We start from the raw sequence: 13,865 nt of genomic DNA on the forward strand, positions 1-13,865 counted from the left end.
GCCTTGTCTTTACCTTTGCCCTATGATAACCCATTTTTAATGGAGACTAGTGGAAACAAGTAGAGAGAAGCTATTTAGGTGATGAGGCATATTCATGATGGGCATGAGTGAAGAGCGAATCATGCTAGTTTCCATAAGTTTATGATGTGTTTAATGCTTTAATTATTTATGATATTATGATTCATGAGACTAACACAAAGTTTTGAAGTTTATTTGGTTTTAATAAGGGCCTACAGTGGTTCCAAGTTGTAGGTTGATTTTATTTTACTTCGTTTGACTTTGGTTTTGACTTAACTTTCGTTGGTTGACCTTTCAAGTTGACTTGTTTTGAATGGTTTTGAAATCAGTCTTCCGTTGTGTGTCTTTGATGGTTGCCTTAGCCGTTTTCACGGTGGTGGTAATATCTTAGATATTCCTATTTAAAGTTTTAAACAGGGCAAAACAGGTATTTTAAAAGAAAGGAATTTCTAGGGTGTTACATTAGCGATCTCATGGATCGTGAAGAGGTGTAACCTTCGCCCTGTGAACGGTTTACAAATTCCTTAAACTTGTTGGCGACTCTTTTGCTCTAACTTCCTTCCCTTTGGATGCCACCATACTTAAGTGTATGATCACAGTAGGGATCAAGTATGAGATGCTTGAAATATTCCCTACAGTTTTTGGCGACTCCACTAGGGAGGATTTCTATTTTAATTCCTAAAATTAATTTTGGCAATAATTTAGAATGAGTGGATGAGACTCGAAATGTTCTAAGTATTCATATGTGTAATTTTGATTGACATTATTGGCATATGCATAAAAAGGTCCGCATTGGAAAGACCATCCGTAATGCGTCAAAAACATAGGATTTTTACACGTAGGAAATTTGGGAAATATCTTTCACAACTATAATCGAAATAACGCTACGAAAAACTGGAAAATTCTAAGAACAGAAAGCTGCTGAGGCATGTAGGAACCGGCGCTGAGAAAACAGTGCCCGTCGCAGTGCGATGGCACTGTCGCTGTGCGACAACAATGTCACGTGGCGACAGAGTCATCGTCTTGCGACAGGCTCTGTTGTCTCGCGATGTCGTTGTGTTTGACTTGTGATTGAGCCTAAATAGACTAATTAATGACTAAAAGATTTTGCTTAATTATTTAACTAGTTTTTAAAAGTCTAAATAAATTGATCGAACCTGAATTAGTACGGCTATAAGATTTTCCCTCTAAAGTAGAACACTAGAAACAGGCCCAGACTGACGTTTCAGCAATGACGCCGAAGTTTGGCCTGTGGCGCGACATGCTAGTGTCTGGCGCGACGCGATAGCAATGTCGCTCCACGACAGAGCTGGCGCATCGCGTCAGTTTCATCGTTTGCACGATGGTCCAGTTTTCTTCTTAAGTCTTCACGCCGAGTCTAATTAATCAGTTTATTAATGGCAGAAGTCATATTTAGTCCTTAACAGCACATAGCTTTATGGTCTTACATAAGTCTTAACTTAGCCTTTGTTTGAGTCTAGTCACATGGTCATGACACGAGTCTTAAACATATCACTTACACTCACAAGTATTCACACACTTTGTACATACTCTTTTCACACCATGACCATGTCTTAGGTTCATGCATGAGTCGCTCTTTCCGTCATTTGAGTTGGGGGTCCACTCTATTCCTAATTTTTCCATATCTCTCCATCTACATCACCTTTCCATACATATCTCACACTTTCTTCTTAAACACTTTCTACATTCACATTCCTTCTTCTTACATGTATTCTCCATACATATCATTCTGCTCATTCTTCCATGATCTTTTATATGCATGTTGAACCGAGTTAGAGTCAAATAATTAATAATAAACATCCATGACTCCTTTTTCCAATAGTACTTGATCAAGACACTCGTAGAAAAAGATAAATGGGCACCGCCAAATGCCCACCGGTTATTGAAAACCGATGGTAAAAATGTAAGACAAGACCAAAAAAAAAAAAAACGTGTAATAGAGATAAATGACCACCGGTTAACCGGTGGCCTTTTCCCAAATAAAAAAAAATCCCTAAAATTAGAACACTCACGCTCTCTCTCCTCACTCTTTCCTTGTTATTCACGAACTCTCTGGTTCTTTCTCCTCACTCTCCTGTTTCCTCTCTCCTCCCAAACTCTCTGTCTCCTCTCTCTTCTCGCGCCACCGCAACCACCACAAGCGCAACCATCCCCTCTCTCCTCTTTCTCCATCCTAGCTTCCCACCACAGCAACCACCAGCGCGACCCTCCCCTCTCTCTCCATCCTAGCTTTCCACCACCACCACCGCATTCGTCACTAATGAAGATGCATGTCAAAGCAAGCCCTTAAAAAACTTGGAGAACGATCCCTAGATCTGTAATGGTGACGCTGCTCCTTACAAGGTTCATCCCTCTTTTTTTTTGTTAATTTTGTATAATTTGGGTTAGGGTGTCGAATTCGTTGAGTTTTTGGGTTTTGATTTTGGATTTTGTGATTTGGTTATTGTTTTTAAGTTTGAATTTGTATGTGATGGTTGATTTCGAGTTTGATTTTGTCCCTGTACTTTAATGATTATTGTAATTTTTGATCTGATTCCCAAAACCCCCTTTTTGATTTTTCTTGTAATTTTGATATTCAAGTGTTTTCACTTAGTTTAGATTATGGGTTTAATTGGGTTTTAGTAGCCTTAGCAGACTTGATAGTAAGTTTCGGAGTTTGAAATCAGATTACACAACTCAGTTTTATTGCGATTGATCTAGGGTTTTGTTAATTTGTTTCAATAAATGGGTATGTTTTCATGTGTCAATTTATTTTTCGGTTCATTAATAGATGAATATTTTAATTTGAAGGTTTATTGAATTCTTGGTTTTTTGAGCATATATAGTCTGACTTCTATATATGTATTCGCAACTCCTTTGTTTTTAATCCTTTTGTACTCCGTATTATATATATATAAAAAAAAAGTTATCTCCTAACTTTAATTTGTCAAACAATTGATAATTTCCTTTACTCCTATGTTGCAAGAATAGTCTACGAGTATACTAAAATCAACATAATTATTTGTTTCCACATTATAAAGTGATTAGCTAATTGCCCTTTTTTAATAGCTACTGGGTATAAGAAGCCTATATATTTTTTGGACTCTATTTCATTATAAATTAGTTGGGAGTGCACACAGTAGCAAAATTAAATGATGAAATGTCCATTTTATAGTTTTTTGAAAATGTTATGATTTGCTTATCTCGTATTCATTTGGGGTCTCTTGTTCGGTTTTTTTTTACTTGTTTTCTCTTTGTATTAGATGTTGTTGTGACTTATCTCCTTATCCTTTATTTTGTAAATGATGATTCTTTTTAAATTTTGACTATGTTATCACAACCCCAAATAAGTATGGCTTCAAGAATTTTTGTATGTCATTGATGTGAGGCCATATTCCAGTTTTAAAGTTTTGTTATTGATGAGCTGTAGAAATGAAAGTTGAAATAAGAATTTTAATTAATCTTACTTTCAATCCTATATCCTCCCTTTCTTAGTTGTTTTTTTTTCAAGGTTTATAGTTGAGTTGTATTGATAATTAGCAAAGAAACAAAGTTGGTGAGCTGCTAGCACTGACCTTCCTCCTGATTTGGTTTTAGTGTGATGTTGCTTGAGTTGGGATATTGCCATTTGAAACAATAATCATTCACTATAGTTGTGAGCTTGTGACCTACTTATAAATGGTATATTCTAAAGGACAAGAAGTCATGGTCATATGTGAATAAGAGTCATATTTTCTAAACCAATGAATGTAAAACTCGCTTATTGTTTCATGTGGTAGTTGTTATAGACATGTTCTAGAGTTGAAATATACTCAAATATAAGGCTAATTAATGAATTATAAGGCATAAAAGAACAGTATTCTTTCTTATCAATGAGTGAATAAAAATGAACTAATAGTTATGCCTGGTTTTATCTTAATATTTCTACCTTCTGTTTTACAATTATATATAGACTCAAATTTTAGGCTTAAAAGCGTCGAAAAAGACCGGAAGTTAAACAGAGATTTTGTAATGCTCTTGTGTCCATAAAAACTTTTAAATGGTGTATCTTTTCCGATAGGGATCCTGATATGAAATGAACCATAAGATTTTGAGGTTTATTGCTAGAATGCAGAAGCTTAGCTGGATTTTGTAGTTAGTTCATGCCTGATATAAGTATCTATAATTCAGATTATTTTATCAAGGTATAAGATTGGAAGCTCATGATTGTGTAGCCTGTGTCATGATATATTTTAGATTTCCCCAGATTAAAGCAACTCCTTGGCACATGGTATATTACTTGTAAATGTGTTTTTTTGTATTTTTTGTTGAGTTAATTTTGGAGGTCATCATATATTCTCCGTGATCTTATATTACTGTACTGCTGACTTCTCATCCTTCGTGATCTTATATGCCTAGATGATGGGACAAGTTTTGTTTTTGTTTTACGAGCACGAGGGGCGGTGCAGCTGCTGCCTCGCAAGGCTGCATTTTGGTTTTTATTTTTTGCTGAATTTTGTTTGTTTTTTTTTTGGATTTTTTTTGCTGAATTTTGGTTGGTTTGATTTTGATTACAGCCAACAAAACGATGTTTGTGATTCAAAAGCTTGTGCTGATCTTCTTGACATGATTCTTCGCAAGGTAAATTCCTTTTTATTATTTTTAATTTTCATAATTAAATATTTTGTTTTGGGCATTAGAATCTAGGTTGATACTGTGCTCTCTTTAATGGGGAGGATAAAGAAATGTAATTTATTGTATATGCTTTTGCTCACTTACAAGATGATGAAGTAAATAGGTAAGGAGTGGTAGTGTTTTATGTTGATTGTATCTAGCATTGTTATTTATTCATTGTTTATGTGTAGTTGCATTAGCTATAATGCGGGAAGCTGTAGTTCTTTGAGTTGAAATAGCATTAATTCTCCCATAATATCTGGTGATATTGAGGTTGTGCTATCTGTATGACTGGTTTTTTGTGCTCCTCACGGTATATGGATTGTCTGCTAAAGATGGGATGTTTTATACTTCAGGCCTCGTCTCTTGTTTTGCTTGATTAATCGCTTGATTTTGGTTCTAGAGTGTTTATATGATGCATCTGCTATCTTTTTTATTTTTTTGCTTTTGCTTTGTCGCTCATATGAATGTTGGACTTGTTTGTTTGGGCTGAGAAATGCGACTCATGTGAGTCTTTTTTTCATTTTTTTTTACCAGCTCTTACATTGTTCATTGGTTGTTATAGTATTATAGAGGCAGATTAGCCGGGGAGGGTATGGTCTGTGTGCTAGGAAAATTAGTTAGAGGCATATCACCTAAATGTGTGTAACATAGTCATTCTTTGTGATTATTTTTTATCAATAATGCTGGAGTAGTGAAGCTTTTGGGGTTATTTGGATCTGCAGGGGCATCCAGCTGTCCGACCGGAACTTGATCTTGTGGACCCAGAAGATCAGCTTACTGAGATGTCACTGGAAGACGAGATAGAGCAGCGGCTGCCTCGCAAGGCTGCTGCTGCTGCAGCTGCTGCCTCTGCCTCGCAAGGCGGCTGCTGCTACAGCTGCTGCCTCTACCTCACAAGGCTGCTGTTGTTCTGCTATGCTACTGTTCTGATAGACTATTGGAAGATTTTATGTTGTTCTGATAGACTATTGGAAGATTTTATTTATACGCAAGGTTGCTGCTGCCTCGTAATGCTGCTGCAGCTGCTGCCTTGCCAAGGCTGTTACATTGGTGTGACTTAGCTTGTATTTAACAGTGACTAGTTTATTTTTAAAGTTTTTTTAGACCAAAATTGTAATGTTACAGCCTTTTTTTAATGAAAATATGTAAGTATATATATATGTTAGTGTTTATATATCAATTTATGTGGAAAAAATGCAAAAATTTTTTTTTTATTTTTTTATTTTTTTGGGCCATTTTTGCCACCGGTTTTGAACAAAACCGGTGCCAAAAACCCGTTTAAAAAAAGCGGGAATGGGTTTTTGCCACCGGTTAACCGGTGGCAATTAATTAATTTGCCACCGGTTTTGAACCGGTGGCCTTTTGTGCTAGGTTTTGCCACCGCCCCACTGGCCACTGGTTCAAAATCGGTGGCAAAGGGGGGTTTTGAACCGGTGGCCAACCCCTTTTTTCGCCTAGTGAGAAGAGAAGGGCGCTTAATCAAGGACAGCACATTCATTCAAGTTCTACTGTTCGATAAGCCCATCAGACAAAGAAAAAAGTTCATACTGATGGCAACCCAACAAGAAGTTGATGAGCTTAGGCGAAACCTTGCTAGTCTGAACGAGATGATAAAGACCCTTGCTCTTCAAGTCAATGACCCTACAAAACAACATTAAATGGAGCGAATGGAGGAAAGCTTGAGCAAGTTGTCCAATGACTATAAGTTCCAGGGGATTAGTTCACAAGGGGTCTCAGTGGACAAGGAACTTCTTCCGCAAAATTTCAATGCCAATGACATCCCTAAATCAAACCAACCGGCAACCCCTACTTTCACCTAAGAGGAAGGTTTTTCATGATTTGTTTTCGCTATCTCTAGAAACCGTTTGTCAACAATGGTTCTTTTCCCTTGAAAAGGAGAAAACCTCTTCTTGGGATGGCATAATAAACGCTTTCATAGATAGATACAAATGCAACGTTCAAGTTGAAATAGACCATAGACAACTTGAGATGCTAAAGCAAAAAGAAAACGAAGGGTTCACCTCTTTCTTCAACAAGTGGAGGGAAACTTCCGCTAATATGGTTGAGGTTCCTACTGAGAAGGAGTCTGTAAGGATGTTCATCAAGAACCTTCAAGAAAAATATATAAAGCACTTAAAATACCAACATAACTTGAATACTTTCAATGATGTGTATGACATAGGCATTGATATCGAAGATGACCTTTTTGAAAGTTGATAGTGCAAAAGGAAAGAAGAATGACCATCCTTTTTCTTCCTCTCCCATTAATGAATTACACGCTACAAACACCTCTAAACAACGAATCCAAAGGTCGAAAAGAGTGTTCACTCCACTTGGTATGAGTTACGAGGCAGCTTTTGAAAAGCTATACCACAAAGGACTAGTCGTGCCCATAGGTTCCATCAAAGACCCAGTTCCAGAAGCTAGGCCACCTAAGTGGGATCCTAATAAACACTGCAAATATCATCAAGGAAAGGGTTACGACACTGAGGAATGTTGGAAACTCAAAGAAGCCATTCAAGACCTGATCGATAACAATAAAACTTTCGAGATTCTAGCCATCACAGAAGATCAAGCATCCTTCGATCCTTCGCTCCTTATCACACCTATAGGTGAGCCCTTGATCGAGGCAGGATATATAACCTCTATTGACGAAGTGACTATGATCGGGGAGGATGAAGGAAATTTCTTAGATGATATTAAGGAAAACTCGACAAGCCTATAAGATAACGTTCGAAAATTGCAAGATATCATCGCCACGCTCTTGAACATGGTAGAAGGCCTAGCAAATCGAATATCAGTCATCGAACAACGCTATCATCACCAAGACTATAAGAATGAATAGGACAGGTATCTTCCTTCTCCTTCTTCCCATCAAGAACTTAAAGGAAAATTCAATACTCCTAAACCACGGGTAAAACGGACCATTGAAGAATACACACCAATAGGAATGAATTATAATGAAGCTTTTGACTATTGTCATGATCGAAACCTTATTCATCCCATTGGTCCAAGCCAAGACCCTCCACCTGGGAAACGGTCGCCCAACTAGGATTCTAACACTCATTGCAAGTACCATCAAGGTAGAGGGCATACAAACGAGAGTTGTTGGAAGCTAAAAGAGGCCATCCAACATTTGATTGATAATAACAAACTTCCCATACCTCCAGCTGGCAAGAAGGCCGAAGATGATAAAGCACAAGACACGAGGCGGGCTTCAACGACAAGATTTTGTCACCTCTTTTTCTTTATTCCTTCTTTCCCTAATAAGTCTAGTATAAACCTTTTATTTTCCTTAGATTTTATTTTGTAGGTTTTTTCTCTTTTCCCATTTAATAAAATGAGCATTTATTTCTTTGCATATGATTATTGCATTGCATCAAAAAAAAAAAAAAAAAAAAAATCCATGCCAGACTAAGCACAAGGTATACTAATTATTTGAAGCACCTCTTGTAGCCATATCGTATCACCTTCACCTTTTTAAAATATAAATCCTTTCTTGAGAAACCACTTTGAGCCTCGTCTAACGATAGACCTTTCTTTTTTCAACCCACATCTACCTAACCTTGGGATGGGATGGTGTGCAACTTATGCAATTTTAAAAAAAAGCTCGAGTGATTTTAAAAGATTAAAATAGCAAAATAGCAATAAAGTGTGCTAAAGGGCAAGTGTTCCAATGTCATTGATATGCACATGTCTTTGATATGAACACGTCTCAGATTGCGTCTCTTATCGAGTGCTCGGTACCGTGCCTGAGAAACATGAATGCCAAGTGAGTGATAGATCGCATGATCGGGATTGCCCACATTTATCAAAATATAAAAAAATGCAAAAGCAAAAAAGAAAGAGAGCAAAAAAAAATAATAAACAAAAGAAAGAGAGTTCAAAAGTGAGGAAACCTCAAGCATACAAATACAAAGATCCAAAAGCAAGGTTGCACACCTTGGGGGCTTATCTAGGGTCTTGAGCCTTTATCTCTTTCTTCTTTGACCTTTAGCCTAACCACGTTACAACCCTTTAAAGACCTCTTTGAGGCATACACACACTTGTGCGAGGTTCGGCTAGAGCTACGTTCGGCCTGATTCCTAATGGATACGTAGGCAACCTCACATTGGGGTGCGGCATTAATAAAAATGCATTCATTCACATTCACATCATACATGATCATACCAAGGGATCTCCAATGTTCATCCTTATCCACTTAGAGCTAGACTTGGGGGCTTGATCCCTACATCATTAGCCTACCTAGCCTAAGAGTCATCATTATTTGACTCTTTTCAATATTTTTCCACACACTTAGCCTTTGCAACTTAGACTTAGTCTCACTTTCACACACATCACACATACATGACCAAATAATCCTTCCCTTAGGAACCCTTTACCATGAAATCTTAACACAACGTTGAAGCATGCCTTGTCATAATCAAGATCACTCATCACTTGTAACATCATTGCATCACAAAGTATGAAGTACTTAGCCTCCGCGCCTAAGTTACCCAAGTACTTTCATCATCGAGTCAACAGTTGAGGATGAATTAATCCTTACACTATGAGATACAATGTCGACGCATACATTTGACTAAGCTCATTCAACATACACTTCAAACACTCAAACACTCACTTTGATTCTTTTTTCGCGTCTTTCTTTTTTGGGAGAAAGTCGGTACCCTCCACAAAAATGACGGAGAATTTTTGCTTTTCTGCATTTTAAGTCAAGCACATCACAATACAATGCACACACGAGTCATGTATGTAAGTCATGTCGTGTTATATCACATCGAGTTGAGTCAACCTTATGTCAGTCAAACAAATTGAGTCAACCTCAAGTCAAAGCAATCACAATGTCAAGCACACCAAGCCTTAGGTCAAACCTAAGAAAAACATCAAGCCTTAGGTCAACCCTAAGAAAAACACTAGCAAAGTCTTTCAGCAATATTTGATTTTACAAGATACAGTCATTCAGCAAAGCTCCTATTCGCAGCCAACCGAACGATCTCAACAAAACATCCAGCTCTTTTGCTCAGAGACGCGTGGGAATATCATTCAAGCTCTTTTGTTCAGAGACGCATGAACATATCATTCAAAGCTCTTTGTTCAGAGACGCGTGGACATATCATTTAAAGCTCTTTGTTCAGAGACGCGTGGACATATCATTCAAGCTCTTTTGTTCAGAGACGCGTGGACATATCATTTGAAGCTCTATTGTTCAGAGACGAGTGAACATCAATAGCAAACGCACGGAAAAATACAAGCAACCGCACCAGCAAACCAAGGATCAACAAGCAGTGATCTTCGATAACTTTCCTAAGAAAGTTATCACACAAGACTGAGGATCGTTACAAGCAGAATGGTCTTCGACGACGTTCCCTAGCATGTGGAGGGTTGTCACAAACAACTGAAGATGACTACAAGCAGAGTCACCTTCGACGACAGAAGTTGTCATAAAAGTAGAAGATGGCTACAAATAGAGTTATCCTCGACTATATTCCCTGGCTTGTGGAAGATGGTCACAAAACAACAGAAGATCGCTACAAGAAGAGCAATCTTCGATTGTGTTCCCTAGCTTGCGGAGGATCGTCACAACAAAAATGCAACAACAAAAACAGTTACCACATAAGCGTGTGCTCGACAGTGCAAGATACGCGTTTCTTAACTCTTTTATCTGTTTAACTAACACTAGTTTGCAGGTATTGGCGTTACAAAAATGATTTAGGATCGTAGAACGATCTGAATCATTCTCCGTCCCTATCGCTACTTTGACTTTTGTTTTCGAAATTTACGTTTCTCCAAACTCAGTCAAAGTGGGTGCTTCTGTAGACACCTAATTGTGTCTCCCAAAAACTAAACCCAGTGATTAATATGTTTTGCATCATTTGATTATCAAACGAAGTGAAAGTGTGAAAAGTATTGTGATGCGGTGGTTTTAATAAAAATATCTTTCTTTCTGTTTTCGAAAATGTACTCTATTTATTAAAATGTCCAATACAATTTATTTTGGTCCATAATAAGGGTCCAATAATGGTGTAGTTGGATTGGGCTCGAAAAGAGCTTTCCAATGATATATTATAAGCCCAATTCCGATGAATAATGAGGAAGTTATGGCCAAAATACTAAATTGGGCCTGAAATGGTTTTATGGCCCAATGATCTAGTGGAGGGCCCATTACTTAATATTCCTAAAGTTATTAGAATTGATTTTAATCCTCTAGAATAATCTAGAAGGTTATTTTGAGTTCTAATGGAGTTAGGATTAGTAATTATATCATTTATGAAGACAAAGAATTCTATTTAGATTAAAACAAGTGTTTTAAAGACATTAAATTTGATTTTCAAAGATAAGTACGGACGGTATTAATCGAATTTAATTAGATTAAGGACTCTGTACGAATTTTATAAAACGCGTGAACCGTGCAAAACGACAAAGCTGTTGCGTCGCGCTGGGCGCTATCGTGCTGCGACAAAGCTGTCGCGTCGCGCTGGATCTTGTCGCGCGGCGACAGAATCAGTTTTATTCCAGATCAAATTCGGTCTTTTTCAAAGCGTGTCCGGGCTATTTTTCTTATAAATAGGGTCATATTTCCTCGTTTTTAATCATTCACAATAATTCACAATCATCTAATTCTAATCTCTTCTCTCTCTTAAGCTAGAAGCTTATTCTTTCTCCCTCTTTCTAAGCCTTCCCTTTTCAAATAAAAATACCGCATTCACAAGTTCTAGACACACATAGCCAAGTTCGAAGTTGCCTTCGCCCTAGACGTGAAAGGTTGATACTTTCTGAGGGTTTGGTCCCAAATCCCTATTTCAATTATTTAAATTAATTGTTTGATTTAATATTTTCCTTGAAGTTACTAAGATGTGTATTTTGTTATTAGAAAGAGGTACGAGGCAACCAAGTAAGTTGTTTTATTTCTTTTGAAAGCATGTTTATATTATATTAATTCCTAGTATCATGTTAGGATGTCTTTATTGCTTTCTAGTATCATATTTAGGTTGCTTCTTATTATCTTCTATCATGTTAGGGATAAAGCTTTGATTTTTATTGTTTAGTGACATGCTAGGATTTGTTATTAATCTTGTTAGTATCATGCCTAGGATCTTGCTATTATTATTATGCTTTGATGAGATTGAGATTATTTTGATGAAGATGATTATTAATATTATGTTGCTTGATATTGTTGTTATTACTTGATCAAAACTTCTCTTGCAGGATTAAAGGAAATTTGTATCTGTAATCATGCTTAATAAGATACTTAATAATTTTATTTTGGCTAATATAATTTTAATTCAAGTGATCGCCAATAATAGGTTTGTTTGTGCATTAATATTCAACCAACATAGATTAAACAGGTTTAGGGTTAACCTATTGATTGTATGTTAGTCAGAAAGTGCACATGAATATGAGAAGAATAAAGTAAAGGCCTATGATTAGGGCAGGTTCAATCTCTTTTAGGTTGGATTTGTACCTTCATCCCCGAATATCCAGTCATGTTTCCAGACCACTATGGAGTTAGCAATCTCATGGATCGTGAAGGGGTGTAACCTTCACCCTGTGAACGGTTTACAAGTTCCTAAAACTTGTTGGCGACTCTTTTTCTCTAGTTTCCTTCCCTTTGGACGCCACCATACTTAAGTGTATGATCACAGTGGGGCTCAAGTGTGGGATGCTTGAAATATTCCCTACACATATGTTGCATGATTATATATAAGAATAATATCAAGTTTTGTCATTAAATTAATATTAATAAATGTTTGCTCAAATAATGATCATCAATTTCTATTATTCACGACCTCTAGAAGAAGTCATAACAACAAGACCTCCAGAAGAAGTCATAACCGCATAAGTTTAACTTTTAAATCAACTATTAAATAGGAATTTGAAATGAGTTAGAGATAAACACATGTATGGTGAAATGAAAACACTTCACATGTTCACGTGAAGACTTACAGACTTGAAGATGCAATTTCAGTTTAGGAGGATCGAAGATCAACAATTGATATTTTACTACATAAGAGAAGATATCCAACCATATTGGATTCATTGCTACAACACTAGAAGATCCCAAGTTATGTATTGATCAGGGGGAGAAATTACGTGCTACACTCTTTTTCCCTTGACCATGGTTTTGTCCCACATTGGGTTTTCTTGGTGAGGTTTTTAATGAGGCATCATCACGAGCGTATTACGAACAATGTTGTAATCTTTTTCCTTCATTAGGTTTTTATCCCAAAGGGTTTTTCTTAATAAGGTTTTAACGAGGCATAGTCTTCGATAATAGATCCAAGGGGGAGTGTTATGAAATATATTTGTGGATTCCATTAAGCCCTCGTGTTTTGGTTAAAATCTAACTACCTGATTTGACCTGGCTCACAATAACAATAGCTAGATTGATCTAAAAAAATTTGTTGAAACAGGTTCCAGGAAATAAATAAGAGGGGACGCACAGATCGAGCCAAGGGAGAGGTGATGAGACACGCAAGACGATGACGCTGAAAACCCCAGGAATAAGGGTAAAAACTACGGGTGGCTATGAGTCCACCAATCCACTAAGTGTTTAGATTGAATCGATTATAACGCAGGTTATAGATTAATAATAGTAAAGCTAATAAATGATCAGGATGCTATGAATATTATGAGTAATAAGGATAGAGTATTTTGTGATGCCCTATACAATGATTATATCTCTATTTATAGCTTCTGGAGTATCCAAGGGACCTTCAACGGCTACCTTCAGTGGGCCTTTGGAATCCAGAGTTGTGGACTAAGGTTGTTCCTACTTTCTCTCCCACGTCTTGAAGTCTTATCTTCTTCTATTTGAACTGGTCTTCTCCAGCGGTGTGGTTGCTTAGAGTAGTTCCTATTTCTTTGGCAAGGATCTTTGACTGATTCCACTCAAAGCATCTTAGGAATATTCCTTGAGAATATTCATTGCGCACTTGATACCTGACTGTGGGCTGTGCAGCTATCTTCGACCTGCAATGTATCGACCTGTAACCTAGCAACCTGTAGAACACAAGAACTTAGGATGAAAATTTAGGCACAATAGTTTGCCCCTAGCTTGTCTCTTAGATGTTCTACTGACTTCTACGAGGCAAGCTAATAAGAAAAATCGTCAGAAATAAATAAATAAGAGGGAGTTTCAATAGCCCAAGGATAAATACAGATTTTCAAATTTGTTGCAAAAGATAAATACC

General features: G+C 37.0%; 1 protein-coding gene across 1 annotated transcript; it reads left to right on the top strand.

Moving 5' to 3' along the window:
- Window positions 1–2,066: 2,066 nt before the first annotated feature.
- LOC145563959 (uncharacterized) lies at window positions 2,067–5,848 on the top strand. The gene is made up of 3 exons (XM_081624339.1): window positions 2,067–2,382; window positions 4,575–4,638; window positions 5,397–5,848. Exons 1-3 carry the CDS (start codon window positions 2,360–2,362, stop codon window positions 5,733–5,735), a joined length of 426 nt encoding a protein of 141 aa, XP_081480465.1. The 5' UTR covers window positions 2,067–2,359; the 3' UTR covers window positions 5,736–5,848.
- Window positions 5,849–13,865: the final 8,017 nt, after the last annotated feature.

Source organism: Chenopodium album, chromosome 10 (genome assembly GCF_948465745.1).
Source record: "Chenopodium album chromosome 10, dcCheAlbu1.1, whole genome shotgun sequence".
NCBI classification, from domain to species: domain Eukaryota; kingdom Viridiplantae; phylum Streptophyta; class Magnoliopsida; order Caryophyllales; family Amaranthaceae; genus Chenopodium; species Chenopodium album.

What these genes read in the sequence shown, in the direction of transcription:
- LOC145563959 (XM_081624339.1), top strand. Translation starts at nt 2,360, where the DNA reads ATGGTGACGCTGCTCCTTACAAG. An exon ending in GTGACGCTGCTCCTTACAAG is followed by an intron (nt 2,383 to 4,574) that starts GTTCATCCCTCT and finishes TTTTGATTACAG; the next exon opens with CCAACAAAACGATGTTTGTG. An exon ending in TTGACATGATTCTTCGCAAG is followed by an intron (nt 4,639 to 5,396) that starts GTAAATTCCTTT and finishes TTGGATCTGCAG; the next exon opens with GGGCATCCAGCTGTCCGACC.